This window comes from Phyllobates terribilis, unplaced genomic scaffold (genome assembly GCF_046119375.1).
Source record: "Phyllobates terribilis strain yellow unplaced genomic scaffold, ASM4611937v1 Scaffold_11__3_contigs__length_659146591, whole genome shotgun sequence".
NCBI lineage: Eukaryota > Metazoa > Chordata > Amphibia > Anura > Dendrobatidae > Phyllobates > Phyllobates terribilis.
Genome location: NW_027362771.1, coordinates 107,185,396 through 107,202,516, shown reverse-complemented (window position 1 = coordinate 107,202,516; position 17,121 = coordinate 107,185,396). Strand labels below are relative to the sequence as shown.

The 17,121-nt window shown below is 40.4% G+C and overlaps 1 protein-coding gene across 5 annotated transcripts in view; it reads left to right on the top strand.

Moving 5' to 3' along the window:
- The first annotated feature begins 2,828 nt into the window (after positions 1 to 2,828).
- Positions 2,829 to 17,121, top strand: part of GFRA3 (GDNF family receptor alpha 3) — a 151,327-nt gene continuing 137,034 nt past the window's right edge. For 3 of the 5 annotated variants that reach the window (XM_073651420.1, XM_073651422.1, XM_073651419.1), the window contains exon 1: positions 2,829 to 3,062. In XM_073651420.1, the coding sequence (XP_073507521.1) occupies positions 3,023 to 3,062 (40 nt within the window). In that variant the 5' untranslated portion in view covers positions 2,829 to 3,022. The remainder of the gene's footprint in view (positions 3,063 to 17,121) is intronic. The other 2 variants (XM_073651421.1, XM_073651418.1) reach the window with 1 other exon arrangement.

Here is a 17,121-nt window from a genome sequence, read left to right as displayed (position 1 = left end):
TGGGTCTTCCAAATGAACAATGACCCGAAGCATACTGCAAATGGTAACAAAGTGGCTTAAGGATAACAAAGTCAATGTTTTGGAGTGGCCATCATAAAGCCCTGATCTCAATCCTATTGAAAATTTATGAGCAAAGCTGAAAAGGCAGGTGCGAGCAAGGCGACCTACAAACCTAGATCAGTTACACCAGTTTTGTCAGGAGGAATGGGCCCTAATTCCGACAAACTATTGTGAGAAGCTTGTGGAAGGATATCCCAAATGTTTGACCCAAGTTATTCATTTTAAAGGCAATGGTACCAAATACTAATAAAATGTATATAAAATTTTGACTTTGCAGTAAGTAATAAAAATGCCTTAAAGCATTCTCTCTGTCTCATTATTCTGGAATTTGGCAAATATTAAAAATTATGGTAATCCTAATTGACCTAAAACAGGAAAGGTTTATACTGATTTCATGTCAGAAATTGAGAAAAACATGCATATGTGTCTTTTTATATAGTGTATGTAAACTTCTGGTTTCATCTGTATGTTCCCCTGCAACTCTCTGTGATTTATATGCTCCCAGGCCCTCCTATGATATATATGCCCCAGTCCGTCCTGTGATGTATATATGCTCCAGTGTCTCCTGTGATGTATGTGCCCCCAGCCTTACTTGTAATGTATATGCCTTAGCATCTCCTGTAATGTATATGCCCCAGCATCTCCTGTGATGTATGTGCCCCGGCATCTCCTGTGATACATATGCCCCGAGCCCCTCTTGTGATCTATGTGCCCCAGCATCTGCTGTGATGTATATGCCCCCCAGCCCTTCCTGTGATGTCTATGCCCCCAGCATCTCCTGTGATGTATATGCCCTTTCTCCTGTGATGTATATTCCCCAAGCACCTCCTGTGAATTTGGTGCCCCGGCATCTCCTGAGATGTATATGCCTTCAGCCCCTCCTGTGATGTATATGCCCCCAGTGTCTCCTGTGATGTATATGCCCAGCCCCTCCTGTGATGTATGTGCCCCCAGCACCTTCCGTGATGTATATGCCCCGGCGTCTCATGTGATGTATATACCCTAGCTCTTCCTGTCATGTATATGCCCCCAGACCCTCCTGTGATATATATACTCCAGTGTCTCCTGTGATATATATGCCCTGTCTCCTGTGATGTACATGCTACAGCGTCTCCTGTGATGTATATACCTGTCATGGGTGTGTCAGGTGAAATAGACAGTCGCTCTGGATCTGGCTGTAGAAGGTTACTGGGCTTGGCAGTGACCTTCTTCCTTTTGGACCGAGCGGCGACCTCCCTCCTGCTGCTGATTGACACACCCTTGCCTGAGAGTTAAAAGCACTCAATTTGCTTCAGGGAATCGCCGGTGATACTTCTTTCTACCTTTCTGCAGGCTTGGAGCACTAGCAGTCAGCTATCTTCTTCTCTGGTGCCCTTGCAGGACAGTTGGCATTTCTCCTCTGGTGTCTGCTCAAGCTAAGTTTATCCCCTTTGTTTGTCTACCTTGTTTGTCTTTAGTTTGTAGTGGGGCCTGACCAGTGCTCACCCCTCCCCCTCCCTATCTAGGGCCAAGCTCTAGGGACATCCAAGGCTTAGGGTTCTGCTCGGCGATAGGTGTGGAACCTATATAGGGACGGTAGCGTAGTCAGGGTGATATTAGATCTGCCTAGAGGTCTCCACTCCCCCTTTCCCTAGTGTTTGGGCTTCCTCCCCATATTCCCTTCGTGTTGCACTTAGTCTTTCCCACACTTTGCGTGACAATACCCTAACATCTCCTGTGATGTATATACCCCATCTCCTGTGATGTTTATGTCCCAGTCCCAGTGTCTGCTGTGATGCTCAAGTACTAGCATCTCCTGTGTAATATAAATAATGCAGACCCCCCACTGCTTGAGTTCTAGAAATGTTACATGAACAGTTATGACAGTAATGAATTTCACATTGTGATAAGACATGCAGTGTAATATATATCTGTGTTCAGAACTTACTGTTGTGAGTTATTTTCTAAATTCATTGCAGAGTCGATTGCGCTTCAGGCTGACGCAAATCTGGAAAGGCTCTTGCAATTAGCAACATCATCAATACCACCTAATATTGTTGCACCAAAGAGACGCATCCAGCCATCACATTAGAGGTGAGTTGATTTAATGTTTGACCAAATATAGCAAGATAAATTTCAAGCTGTCAATTCTGTACGGCCCCTGAAGGATGATATAAATATCCAAATGGCCCCTGGCAGAAAAAAGGTTCCCCACTCCGGGTCTATGGAGTAGTTCACATATCTGTGTATTTTTGATAACCAAGTGTTCCTCACAAAAACACGGAGACTTGTTCGTTTTTGATCCAAGTCACAGATCAAACTCACCAATGGCAGTCTATGAGTTCATGAAATAATTGGCCAGCATCCGGATGGCATCCAAGTGCTGTTTGTGACTGCAGATAGGCTTTTATGTAGCCAATTGGTGGTCCATTTAATGGCCATGCTCGGCCTGATTGATTGCAGCATAACACAGTCTAGTCCTTCCAAAAGTTAGACAGATTTAGTAACTCAGTCTCAACGATTTTTATTTAGAAAGTAAGAAAGTGTCAGCAAGTATTCTGTGTCCATCTTTACTGGATGCACAGGATTCTACCCTCATTATAACGTCAGAGTCATAGCCAAAGCAACCTAATAATAATATCCCTTTGTGTAATGGAGCAACTAAAACATCTACTCCGCACAGTCTCAGTACAAGGAAAGGAAAAAGCCTCCAGTGTCACCACAGAGCAGCAGAGCCGAGAAAGTGGATGCGACTGAGGAGCTGAGGGGCGGGCGCTCCAGGGAGGGAGCACTCTGCTGCGGCTACTACATCCTCAGTCTGTGCTCAGCTGCTGCTCAGGACGGACTGCTCATTGTACTACTACAGGGAGACCATCACTGCAGACTATCACTACTCCCATCATCCTGGGGGACTGCCTGGGGATGCAACCGAAGCCTGGATATTAACTTCTCTGCGTTGTAGAAAACTCTGCTGTTCTCGACTATGAAGTGCTTGGGGGTCGTCCTGCTCCTTATGAACGCTGGTAAATGGCTCTATCTATCTATCTATCTATCTATCTATCTATCTATCTATATACCACTAGTCACAGGTTTATAGAGATAGTGATGTCTATATAGCTCTGTACAGGTGCTGTGGATTGTGACACTTTCTTATACTGTTCCATAGACTTGTCAGTTATCACCTGCAGACTGTAATAATTACTATTGTCATGGCTACACATGGCTGTCTGTCAATCACAGGACTTGATTCTTGGTGGACAGCTCAAGCCTCCATACATGAGCAGTTTTGTTGTTGGGAAAATGCAATGAATTTTCTTAAATCCCTATCGGCCATCTAGCATGCATACTACACTAGTTGTACTGGTTCTTATTAGTTTGCAGGTCACTGAAGTAGTCTGCGGAAGTACTACTATTCCCCATGATCAGCACAATGCAAATTATTGAGTTTTGTTTAGAAAAAGTCTTCTACCTTAAAGATTTTCAATGTGGTCACTAAATTAAAAGGGTATGCTAGTAGGATGAAGTTATTACTTTACAGTATAGTTTATAACTTCTAAATTGTTAGGGGGACCTGCACAAATCCCCAGAATGGAGCACTTTTATCCCCATTAGAACTGAGCAGCAGTGTGATCTCTGCTTCATTCATTCCCTACGTGACTGCCAGAGAAAGCCAATTTTCCCAGAAGTTGTACCCCTTCAAATTTAGACGTTGTCACCTATCCTATGTCCAGGTGATAACTTCTTCCTACTGGAACACCCCCTTTAAGTTTTGGCTCGCTATAGCTATTCTATGAATTTGCTGTAGCCATGCCTTGGTGTTATGCACAGCATACGCTTTATGATTGGTCAGAAATTTAGTGTAAATTCAGTCAGACTGATCTCACAGATTTTTTTAGGGTAGATCTAGTTCTCATCTTCCTCATTTGTTGAATCATCTTAAAAGAAAACCTTTTTATTCCCTATAATGAAACTGTCAATTAGATATGTTTCTGATGATATTTACACTGCAATCATTTTGATTGACAGACACATGTTTATACACTTCAGATTCAGCAGATGAGGTGGGTGCAATCAGATCAATTGGCCATTTACACACTCTTATTTAGACTGATATTAACTTCATTGGACAGGAATTGACTAGATATCTGAACATAGGTATAAAAGGAACCTTTAGGTCACTTTCACCCAGCAGTGTCCTGGTCAGTATTTGTAAGCCAAAATCAAAAGTGGGTCAAAGGTTTCATTCCTACATTAGTATTTTTGATCAGTATTAGTATGCCAGCACCTGGAGTGCCTCCAAAATACAGAACAGGTATCAATCTTTCAATTCTAGTTTCTCTCTATAAGTTCCACTTCTGGTCTTGACACAGAAACACAGATGAAAAATACTGACGTGTGAATTACCCATAAGAGGTGCTTTTTTTTTACTTCTCCCTGTAGCTCGCACCCCTGATTTTAACTTACAAATATGGATGAGTACCACAGACCAAAATACTGCCATGTAAAAGGGGCTTTGAGAGGATAGGTAAATTTAAAGCAGGTCTCTGATGAAACTGTGAAGTTGTAGGGTTCACAGATGCCAATGTTATCTCATCACATATGTTCCAGGCTATGCTTATCTTTCTTTTTTATTATATTTCTGTGTTTGAGTAGACTATATGTAGCTTTTTGTGACTCTGGATGTTGCTGGACTACAAGTCCTAATATCGTCAGCTGGAGTAAAAAAAATCATGCTTGTTTTAGCTGGTCATAGACATCAGATAGTAACCAGTGTTGTGATGGTTGTCCATCTTTCCTTTTGTTCAGTATATATACAAATGTACAGATGTCAAATCGAAAAACAAATAACAAACAACTGAATTAGCCAAAATTCAGCTTTTCATAGCATAAGTAGCAAACTATCTGCAAAATCTAAAACGGCAAATTATTTAAAAAAAAAAGATGAGGCGATGGCATAGCCATGTATATTTTCAGAGTTCTCGAGTGCCAGCAGTCTAATATGTATGGGGGCAGCTTGATTGTTTTCTATATTCTTGCCTGTTCGCCTTCTGATCCGATGTGTATCCTCTCTAAACATGCGTTGTTGGCTCCTGCAACAATGTACGTTGCGTTGGGTAAGATATGTTTTGTCCAATGACTAACCTATGTGTATGGTCGGATGTAGAAACATGGATTGCTTGGCTAGTATGTATTGTGCAAGCAAAAGATAAGACAAACCTTCCTCCAAAAATATGTGTTTCCAGTTTATTTCTTATTTAATTTTCTCATTTGTTTACATACAGGGAAGTAGAGGGGACGCAATAGCAAAAATCAAAATCGGGCACGCCTCCATATAGCCATTCTGCCATCCTCAACTTGGCTTAGTTCTTGAGCAATTTCCTTTCTCCTTTGTCTAGTAATTTGGGGTGCCCTTGGGTGAGTCTTGTACATGCTCATACCACTCCTGATGATGAGTTGAAGCCTATGTAAGTTTTTAGCAAGCGCACCCTTGCAATTATATAGACTACCTATATAGTTGTAAAAGGACCACCACTTGTGTTCAAAATTTAGGGGCTATACACATAAACCCCTCTAGTCTTTTTTTTAAGATTTTCATTACTTACAATCGGTGTCACATTAAGGATATTTTTGACATATATCTCCAATTAAAGTGCGATTTTTTATAGTATTGCTTCATTGAGCAGCTGTGCTTGAAGTTCTGAATTCAAAGGTTCCATATGAAAGGGCATTTATGGCAAATCTGAATGTGCCCAGTGAAGTTAATGCCAGAAAAGAAAAAACATATGTCAATCTGTGGTAGATTAGGATACATCTGACTGAGTGTATTTAGTTTTTTTTCTGCACCTCTCATAGATTTTAGTAGGGAGCATATTCTCTGACTTCTGTGCTGAAAACCAAGAATAGGCACCGTTCTTCTTGGAATTGGTGGGGGTCACTGACATTTGTTTCAAGGGAAAATTCTTTGAAATTTGTTAAAAGGGTTCAGATATTCTATGCTATGTCCCTGGTAGGGATTGTGAGGGTCTGAGCAGATACATTTTCGCATTGTTTGTATTAACTGTACAGTATAAAAGGTAAAACAGTAGTGGAGTACTGATGGGAAATCCATGCCCCACGCCCTGACATTGTATTGCTATATTATGAAGGAAGAATTCATTTCACATAGTAAATGACATCACCAGCAATTAAATATGAAGGGCAATGTGAATTCTGCTTGGAAAAACCACTTTACTTGCTCATAATACTGTATCATGTATTATTGATGGATTTCTACAATGTATGACATAGCTGTGAACATATTAAGCAAGGGCAGCGTCCACCTGTACTCATAGCATGATATCAAAGATGTAAACGCACTTCTCAGTATCTTTGCCTTGAAATAGTAAAATAATTAGCTTTACTAATTTAGAGGCTACTTTGCCTTACTTTATTTCTTATTATACAGTAGTATTCAAATTATAGGAAGTCATGCTACCCAGCTGACAATATACAGTATACTGTATAATATACGGTATGACTCCATGATTTTATATACAAATTACTTAAAGAACTTTTTTTTTAATATTCAAACCAGTAAAATGTATTCCCTGAGTGCTGAACTTAAAGGAGTTTTCCCACGAACAAAAGTTAATTTTAATTAATAGATCTTGGAATAATAATAACTTCCACAATTGGATTTGTTAATAAAATGTTCCTGTGCTGAGATAATCTTATAAATGTGCCCCTGCTGTGTACTGTGTAATGGTTATGTCTGACTGTACAGGAACATGGTCTGATCATACCACATCTGCTGGGCAGGGGAGGAAGAAAAAGAGTATACAGACATTACAGCAGGGGATCACAGCTGATTCTTTTTGTGAGGTAAAACATTTCCCTGCCTGTATTTAAACAATGTTTTACCTCACAGAAAGAAATGGACAACCCCTTTAAGGAATGCAGCTGGCAAAATGAAAAAAAAATTCTAGAAAAGGGCTTTCTACTTAGTAAAATAGATTGCATAGAAATAACCTGAATAATTCTTAGTTTCCAATCCCTGTGGCTACTGTGCCTTCGCTTCCTGAGTTCCCACTGGTTATTCAATCCCGGCTTCTAGTAAGGGCATTTGGAAATGGACATGGGGCTGATTGGCTGCAGCAATAACCTCAGCGTTGCCAGTATAGTTTTTTTGAGAGGGAGCAGAAAGTAGAGTGACAAGTGAGTGGGAGACCTCGGAAGCAATGGAATATAGACTGCAGGGATTGGTAATGTGAGCTTTGCTTAATTTGTTTTATTTTACAGCATTGTAAAGGTCTTGAAAAACACCTTTAAGGGGTTGGACAACCGCATTAACTCACTAGAGGGAATTTATCAAAGAAAAAAATGTTAAACAGTGTAAAAAAAAAAGTATTCATATTTTAATTCAAAATATCTATATATTTCATTGTATAAAAAAATGAAAATTTATTGCAACTTTAATGTTTTCAACTTTTAAACACTAGGGGGAGCAGCTGCTGACATTTGCCATGAAAACCTAGTGTACTGAAGTAAACTTGGCAGGATCTGGTCATATGTGTGTGATCTCACTCCTCCTGGCTCCTTCTGGGTGTTTGTAGAAACATGGGGGAGGATAAACTTTAGGATCATAGCACAGCGGAGTAAATAATTGCAGTAAATAAATGCAATTCCTCCATTTTTTGTGTGGAGGTGAGGGATGGCTTGATCGTGCTGTTTGTTTTTTTCCTGGTGTTCATTATACCCTAAAAATGACCTGGTAAGGTGGACGTGGCCTAGCGTGTATGCGGTGAGGACGTGTCTCCGGAGAGCTCCTGCTGCACTCCTCCTGTAAAGCACATCCTGAGGCACAATTTCGTGGAGAAAAGACTCCTACCTGGTGGCTGACGGTTCCTGGAGGCTGGGTGTGCTTTTTCCAGGCTGCGGCGGTGATGATGACCCGAAGTAAAAAGATCAGCAGGGAGGACGGAGCGGCACCATCAGACATCCAAGATGGCGCCCGCACATCATGTGGCCAGACACAGAGAGATGTAGGAGGAGAGGCAGCGGCCAATCTGGAACAATAAGCTCATAGAGCATTCACCCACAGCCCACAGAAATGGAGATCAGTGACTGGCACATAGGGGAACAATATAATGTCCCCTACAGGATCTAGATTTGCTGCACCAGCTCCAGAAGAGGAAGAAGAGGGGGAGGATGTCCCTCATGGCACAGCATCAAATTCCCAGGTGCACGATAATGTAGAACTTGTCTGAGGTCAATTACTTGGAAAACAGTCTGTCGGATTACCTCTCGGGGATAAGTCTCCCTTGTCTAGAGGATAAAGATATTGTTTTTAGACCAGCCAATTTCCTTGGAAGAAGTTCGACAGGCTGTTGGGAAAATGACTGATGATACTGCCCCTGGATTGAATGGCCTTCCGATAGAAATCTGTAACCATTTTTAGGAAGAATTGCTACCAAACTACCTGGAAATTATTAATAATACATTTTTATCAGGGGTGTTACCAAAGTCAGTATATGAAGCAGTAATAGGTGTCCAGCCCAAGGAAGGAAAAGATAGAGAACTACCTGACTCTGACAGGCCTATCTCACTGCTGACAACAGATGTTAAAATATTGGCTAAAATTCTGGCTCCCCAATTGAGTACGGTTATTAAGTCAGTAATTCATCCAGACCATGCTGGCATTATGCCCTCTAAGTCAACTGCCATAAACTTACACAGGCGTTTTTTTAATTTGCAAGTGAGACAAGAGGATCCTAGTCGGAAGGGCATCTTATCCTTAGATGCCATCAAAGCATTTGATAGTGTCAAATGGGGCTGTATTTGGGCTATGCTAAGGAAAATAGGGTTTGGACCTAACTTTTTAAAATGGGTTATGCTGATGTATAAATCACCAATTGCTAAAATAAGAGCAAATGGAGATGTTTCTGGAAATCTTAAGCTTCACAGGGAACGAGACAGGACTGCCGGCTGTCACCCTTACTTTTTGCTATAGTAATTGAACCGTTAGCCTGTATTATTAGACAACATACTGGGATAGAAGGTCTTAAATATGGGGACCAGAAAGAAAAGATGGCTCAATGTACTGGTGATCTCTTACTGTTTGTTAATAAAATAAATATTTTTCTTCCAATTATAATGGGAACTATAGATTTGGGGCCTTCTCGGGATTGCCATAAATTGGTCAAAGTCTGCTTCCCTTGGACGATAAAGACATCTCAGGACTAAGTAGCTCTTTCATGGTCCCAGTAGTCTCAAAATGTAAATATTTCGACATGTTACAAGATATATAGTCATGCCGAAAGTGTTGGCACCCTTGAAATTGTTACAGAAAATGAAGTATTTCTCCAAGAAAATTATTGCAGTTACACATGTTTTTTATACACATTTTTATTTCCTTTGTATGTATTGGAACAAAACAAAAAAACAGAGACAAAAGGCAAATTGGACATCATTTCACACAAAACCACAAAAATGGGCTGGACAAAATTGTTGGCACTCTCAACTTAATATTTGTTGCTCATCCTTTAGAATAAATAACTGCAATCAATACTATAACCATCAACAATCTTCTTACACCTCTCAAATGGAATTTTGGACCACTCTTCTTTTGCAAACTGCTCCAGGTCTCTCATATTTGAAGGGTGTCTTGTCCCAACAGCAATTTTAAGATCTCTCCACAGGTGTTCAATGGGATTTAGAGCCGGACTCATTGCTGGCCACTTCTGAACTCTCAAGTGTTTTGTTTCCATCCATTTCTGGGTGCTACTTGAAGTATGTTTGGGGTCATTGTTCTGCTACAACACAAATCCAGCTTTCTGACACTACATTGTGACCCAAAATCCTTTGGTAATCTTCAGATTTCATGATGGCTTGCACACAGTTAAGACACCCAGTGGCAGAGGCAACAAAACAACCCCAGAGCATCTTTGAACCTCCACCATATTTGACTGTAGGTATTGTATTCTTTTCTTTGTAGGCCTCATTCCATTTTGCTAAACAGTAGAATGATGTGCTTTACTAAAAAGCTCTATCTTGATCTCATCTGTCCACAAGACGCTTTCCCAGAAGGATTTTGGCTTACTCACATAAATTTTGGCAAACTGTAGTCTAGCTTTTTTATGTCTCTGTATCAGCAGTGGCGTCTTTGTGGGTCTCCTGCCATACCGTTTCATTTCATTCAAATGTTGACTGATAGTTCTTGCTGACACTAATGCACTTTGAGCCTGCAGGACAACTTGAATTTTTTTGAAACTTGATTGGGGCTGCTCATCCACCATTGAGACAATCATGTGTTGCAACCTTTCATCAATTTTTCTCTGCCATCCACATCCAGGGAGATTAACTACAGTGCCATTGGTTGTAAATTTCTTGATTATGTTTCACACGGTGAACAAAGGAACATCAAGATTTCTGGAGATGGACTTGTAACCTTGAGATTGTTAATATTTTTCAACAATTTTGGTTCTCAAGTCGTCAGACAGTTCTCTTTGCCTCTTACTGTTCCCCTTACTTAGTGTGGCACACACAGACCACCAATGCAAACACTGAGTAAACTTGTCCCCTTTTTATCTGGTTTCAGGTGTGGTTTTCACATTGCCCACATCTAGTACTTGCCACAGGTGAGTTTTAACGAGCATCACATGCATGAAACAGAGTTCTTTACATGCAATTTTGGAAAGGTGCAAACAATTTTGTTTGGCCCTTTTTGGGGGTTTTGTGTGAAATTATATCCAATTTGCCTTTTTTCTCTGTTACTTTTTGTGTTGTTAGAAAAAAACACAAAAGAAATAAACATGTATAACAAAACATGTAATTTCAATAATTTTCTTGGAGAAATACAGTACAGACCAAAAGTTTGGACACACCTTCTCATTTAAAGATTTTTCTGTATTTTCATGACTATGAAAATTGTACTTTCACACTGAAGGCATCAAAACTATGAATTAACACATGTGGAATTATATACTTAACAAAAAAGTGTGAAACAACTGAAAATATGTCTTATATTCTAGGTTCTTCAAAGTAGCCACCTTTTCTTTGATGACTGCTTTGCACACTCTTGGCATTCTGTTGATGAGCTTCAAGAGGTAGTCACCGGAAATGGTCTTCCAACAATCTTGAAGGAGTTCCCAGAGAAGCTTAGCACTTGTTGGCCCTTTTGCCTTCACTCTGCGGTCCAGCTCACCCCAAACCATCTCAATTGGGTTCAGGTCTGGTGACTGTGGAGGCCAGGTGATCTGGCATAGCACCCCAACACTCTCCTTCTTGGTCAAATAGCCCTTACACAGCTTAGAGGTGTGTTTGGGGTCATTGTCCTGTTGAAAAATAAATGATTGTCCAACTAAACGCAAACTGGATGGAATAGCATGCCTTCATCAGTATGCCTTCAATTTTGAATAAATCCCCAACAGTGTCACCAGCAAAGCACCCCCACACCATCACACCTCCTCCTCCATGCTTCACGGTGGGAACCAGTCATGTAGAGTCCATCCGTTCACCTTTTCTGCGTCTCACAAAGACACGGTGGTTGGAACCAAAGATCTCAAATTTGGACTCATCAGACCAAAGCACAGATTTCCACTGGTCTAATGTTCATTCTTTGTGTTCTTTAGAACAAACTTGTCTCTTCTGCTTGTTGCCTGTCCTTAGCAGTGGTTTCCTAGCAGCTATTTTACCATGAAGGCCTGCTGCACAAAGTCTCCTCTTAACAGTTGTTGAAGAGATGTGTCTGCTCCTAGAACTCTGTGTGGCATTGACCTGGTCTCTAATCTGAGCTGCTGTTAACCTGCGATTTCTGAGGCTGGTGACTCGGATAAATTTATCCTCAGAAGCAGAGGTGACTCTTGGTCTTCCTTTCCTGGGGCAGTCCTCATGTGAGCCAGTTTCTTTGTAGCGCTTGATGGTTTTTACAACTGCACTTGGGGACACTTTCAAAGTTTTCCCAATTTTTCGGACTGACTGACCTTCATTTCTTAAAGTAATGATGGCCACTTGTTTTTCTTTACTTAGCTGCTTTTTTCTTGCCATAATACAAATTCTAACAGTCTATTCAGTAGGACTATCAGCTGTGTATCCACCAGACTTCTGCACAACACAACTGATGGTCCCAACCCCATTTATAAGGCAAGAAATCCCGCTTATTACACCTGACAGGGCACACCTGTGAAGTGAAAACCATTTCCGGTGACTACCTCTTGAAGCTCATCAAGAGAATGCAAAGAGTGTGCAAAGCAGTCATCAAAGCAAAAGGTGGCTACTTTGAGGAACCTAGAATATAAGACATATTTTCAGTTGTTTCACACTTTTTTGTTAAGTATATAATTCCACATGTGTTAATTCATAGTTTTGATGCCTTCAGTGTGAATGTACAATTTTCATAGTCATGAAAATACAGAAAAATCTTTAAATGAGCAGCTGTGTCCAAACTTTTGGTCTGTACTGTACTTCATTTTCTGTGACAATTTCAAGGGTGCCAAACACTTTTGGCCATGACCGTATTACAAGAGAGACAATATTATATCCCCCTAAACTTGAGTCCATTGGTGACTAGGTCCAGAAATAAAGTTGAAGCATGGGGGAAATTACTGCTCTCAGCTTCTGGAAGGATGAATCTTCTAAAAATGTGCCTTATGCCTAGCATTCCTTATGTACTGCATAATTATCCCGTCTGGATTCCCGAATATTGGCTTAGGAAGATGCATAACATTTTCAGGGACTTGATTTGGAAAGGGGGTATACTGAGAAAGTTTGAAAAGCTACGGCTGCCTAAAAATCGGGGGGGGCCTGGCCTTACCACACACTTTGGGTTGTTTTCTAGCCTCTCAATTTAAACATTTTAGAGGACGGGCTTTGGAGGAGGTATAGGGGGCAGGCGCCCTGGTGCTGAAATTTCTTGTGGGGAGGGGGAATTTAGTAGAACTATTAGACTCATGCAGGTTTAGGTCCAAGCCCGGATGCTTCCCGACTTTAGTCCTTGTCCATAAAATCTGGTGAGCATGTGAGAAATGGCTGGGAATAGGAGAATATTCCAAGTACACCTCTATCTGGAATAACTCCTGTTTGAGGGAATTGCAACATTTGGAGGGTTTTAGGTAATGGAAAAGGAGGGGATTGAGATACTACATCAATTATATAAGGAGGGTTATTTTTGCAGAAAAAAAGTTTAAGAATAAGAATAATATAAAAAATTGATTATACTCACCTGGCTTGAGGCGACCACACACACTGAGGAACAGAGGATAATGATGCACTGCAGCGAGAGGGTGTCCTTTCAGTCAGTTAGCTCAGCGCATGTCAGAGGCCCTTCTCCTTGGCTCCTCAGCATGTGCCTCAAGCCACGTGAGTATAATTTTTTTTATTTTATTCTTATTTTTACACTTTTTGTAGACAGCGGCTGCAGAATACTACTTTCAACATTGTCGCTTGCTCGCGCTGATCGCAGCGCAAGCAGAGGACAATTATGAGACATTCCTTCAGCGCTAACTGTACCCCCCATTCCCAGGCACTGGTACGTTTGATTCTGATGCGGCACACAGGCGGTACACGGTTGCCACACATATGCAACACAGGTACAAACAGACACGGATATCTCTGGTGCTGGTTTTTCCAGTACCAGAAATATCTGGACGTGTGAAATAAGCTTTGGATAATACATGTCAAACTCTGGACCATGGGCCAAATCTGACCCACAGGGTGATTATATTTGGCCCACGACACCAGAACCACTGCCCCTATGTGGGGCCATTATTCTGTATGGAGAACTTTGTGGGGCCCATTATACTGTATGGAGGACTATGTGGGACCCATTATACTGTATGGAAAGCTATGCGGGGCTATTATTCTGTGTGGAGGACTATGCTTGACCATTATACTGTATACTGGTTGGCCCGTGACTTTGTCTAAGTTTTTGATTTTGGCCTTCTATGTGTTTGAGTTTGACATCCCTGCCCTAGACAAAGATGACTTTGATGACTTTGTCACTGGTTATCCTGCACTGCACATTGATATGGAACATGCAGAGCACATTTGCCTCCTTCAGACATCCCTGTGCATCATGGACATTTCAATGAGGATTAACACTGCTGAGTCAGTGTTTAGAGCCCTGCATCGTGATGATTACACTGCTGAGCTCTGAATATTGCAGCTGTGAGAATATGTTGAGAAGCCTAACATTGTACTACTAATTCTAGGCTACTGACCTGTTCTCACCGCTAGAAGAAGTCACCGCCGCAACTACCGCTATTCACAGTGATGAGGTAGGACTGTAATGGTGACTTTTTCCAGCGGTGAGAACGGGTCGATAGCCTTAGTAGTATAATGTCAGGCTGCTGACATGTTTTCACCACCGGTACCCTGGTGACCCACTTCACAGCTGTGAACTGCGCAAGATGGGGGCCTGCACAATTCACAGCTGATTTGGTCACAGCATAAGACATGCGGACAGTGTCCAACCACAGTATCTTATGGCCTGTGGCTGTTGTATTTGGGGTGTCTATATGTCGTGCTCTGACGATTACACACTAGCAAATACAAACAGCAGCCTCCAGTAGTATGGAAAAAATGAAAAAATAAATAAATATAAAAATGTAAATACAGTACATAAAATAAATGTTTATATAATTACTAACTATTAATAAAAAAAATGTGATACATTACCTCTAAGGCGTGGCTGAATTCAGGAGTAACTGACTTAGAATGCTAAAATTACCATAATTGCCCCAATTGCTTTTTTCTTTGCTAATGCTACTTCTATTGACATATAGAAAGTCTATTTTGAATTTCTTAAGCATTTTCTTCTTAGGAAATAAGAGGCGGCATCTTTAATTGCTATTTCCCTTTACTGCTTGAACTTCTGCAGAAAGTAATTTTTAAACTAGTTATAAAATTAATATTTTCTCATGTCATGGAATTTATGGTCAATATAAGATAGCTAAAGAGGCTAGATAATTGAGGACTAGAGGTGTAATAGGATGGGGTCATGTAGACCATTTTGTTTGCAATGATGGGTAATGAAAGATTATAGTCATATGACATATAGATGGTAGGGTTTTATATTTTACCAGCTGACATCCTTCTACTGCCATAATAATAGATACATTTTACGATAACAATTCTTCTTCTTTTATTCCTGATGCCAGATGAAGTCTGTGGGGGCCAAAATATAAATCCTTATGGTATAAATAAAATTACAGCAGTCATTGAAATAAATGTTCATTCAATGTACTGGTTAACTATACTACCTGAAAATTCTTCACTGAACACAGACATCAATGCATTAATGGGCCATGTGTGGGCCATGATTTTTTTTTAACGTTCTTTATTTCTGAATAAAGTATAGAACACGAAAAATTGAAAATACACGACATGTAAATAATTGCACAAAGGTCAAAAATACAGAAGTCGTGTTGATACATTAGAAGGACATAGTAACATAAAAAACAGAAAATTTGGGGTGACTATAGGTTTCCCAACTGGTGAGTTCCTCTAAACGTCTTATCATGTTTACCTTGTTTATCCATTCGTAGTGAGTGGGGGGAAATTCCTGCTTCCAATGTAGAGAGATCAGTTGTTTTGCTGAACCCAACAACAGGGGATCAAGTCATGTTTTTTTGGCTTATCGTTATCTGTTGGGCAGGATAATAGGATTTCTTTAGGGGTTAATGAGTGTCTTAACAGGCCTAGTTGTTTTAAGGTCACTTCTACTTTTCCCCAAAATGGTCTAATCTTCGAGCATGACCAAAAGATATGTGTCATATTACCCACAGCTAGTTTGCATCTCCAACATAAGTTAGAGTCACTCAGACCAAAATGGTGTAATATTTCCAGGGTTCTTTACCAACGCGAAATAATTTTATATGAATTCTCTTGTAAAGTTCTACATCTTGAGAAACCATGTGAATTGAAAAGGATGGAGTCAGTTTCCTCTTCGGACAATGTAATATTTAATTCCTTCTCACAGGAATATATGAAAGTGGGCTTTTGAGAGAACTGGGATAATGTCAAATGGTCATATATCTTCGAAATACCTTTGGAAAAAGGGAAAGAAAGTCTACTTAACATGTCAATCCAAGAGCCCTTCCTAATGTTAGAGAATCTAGTTCTAAACTGAGAAAAGATATGAGAGACATGATTATATTGCAGGAAGATTTTGGGCCGCGTCGAGGTACCGATTGGCCAAGAGTCTAGCATAGGGAAAGGAATTGTTTAATAGAATAGTTTGGTAGCTCTGACCAGAGGTTATAAAGGTCTGTGTACTTGGGGTCTAAAAAGTATGGGATAGTAGATATTGGGGCATCAGACATAGGGATAGTGTCACCATGGAGGTGTGGGCCATGATTTTTAAACCGACCCAGGGTCTCCTGTGCTGATAAGTATACCTGACTACGAAGAATAGAAGAGTTATTTTACAGTGACTGACTGCCACAGTCTTAATTGACAGAGAAATAGCCATAAGTAATATGGCTGTCTGTTGTAGCTTTCACAAAGGTACTTTACAGAAAACAAAAAGAAAGCGTTACAGTAATAATTCAGGTTAAACAAGGGAGACTTTACAAGGTTAAGCTGGCCATACACATGGAAACGCTGTTCACTTCTTCCGACTTCACCATAAATATGTAAGCCTGTTTATTCCAATGAGCAGAGAGCAAAAATCAGTACCAGACAGCCTTGTGAGCATCATATCTTCTGCAGGAGCAAAAGATTGGACATGTTGAAGTTTGACATGCCCGATTATTCTTCCCCTTGACTCATGCCATTAGACAAAAGTCGAGTGACACTTAGACTATGTGCGCACGTTCAGGATTTGATTCAGAAATTTCTGCAGTGTTTCTGCATGTCTTGGCAGGAAAAAATGCTGCAGAAAAAATACGTGTTTTGCAGCGATTTTGACGCGCTTTTTAATGCGTTTTTTGAATGTGTTTTTGGACATCAATGAATGCTTTTTGGAGCTAAATAAAGATATTTGAAAAAAGAAACGTGAGACATTGCTTCAACCCTTGGATTATATAAGACCTGGGGTGAGTATATTGGTTAAGTTAAATGATTAAAGAATGTGTCTGTTGTATTTCAAATAAAGTGTTTACTCTT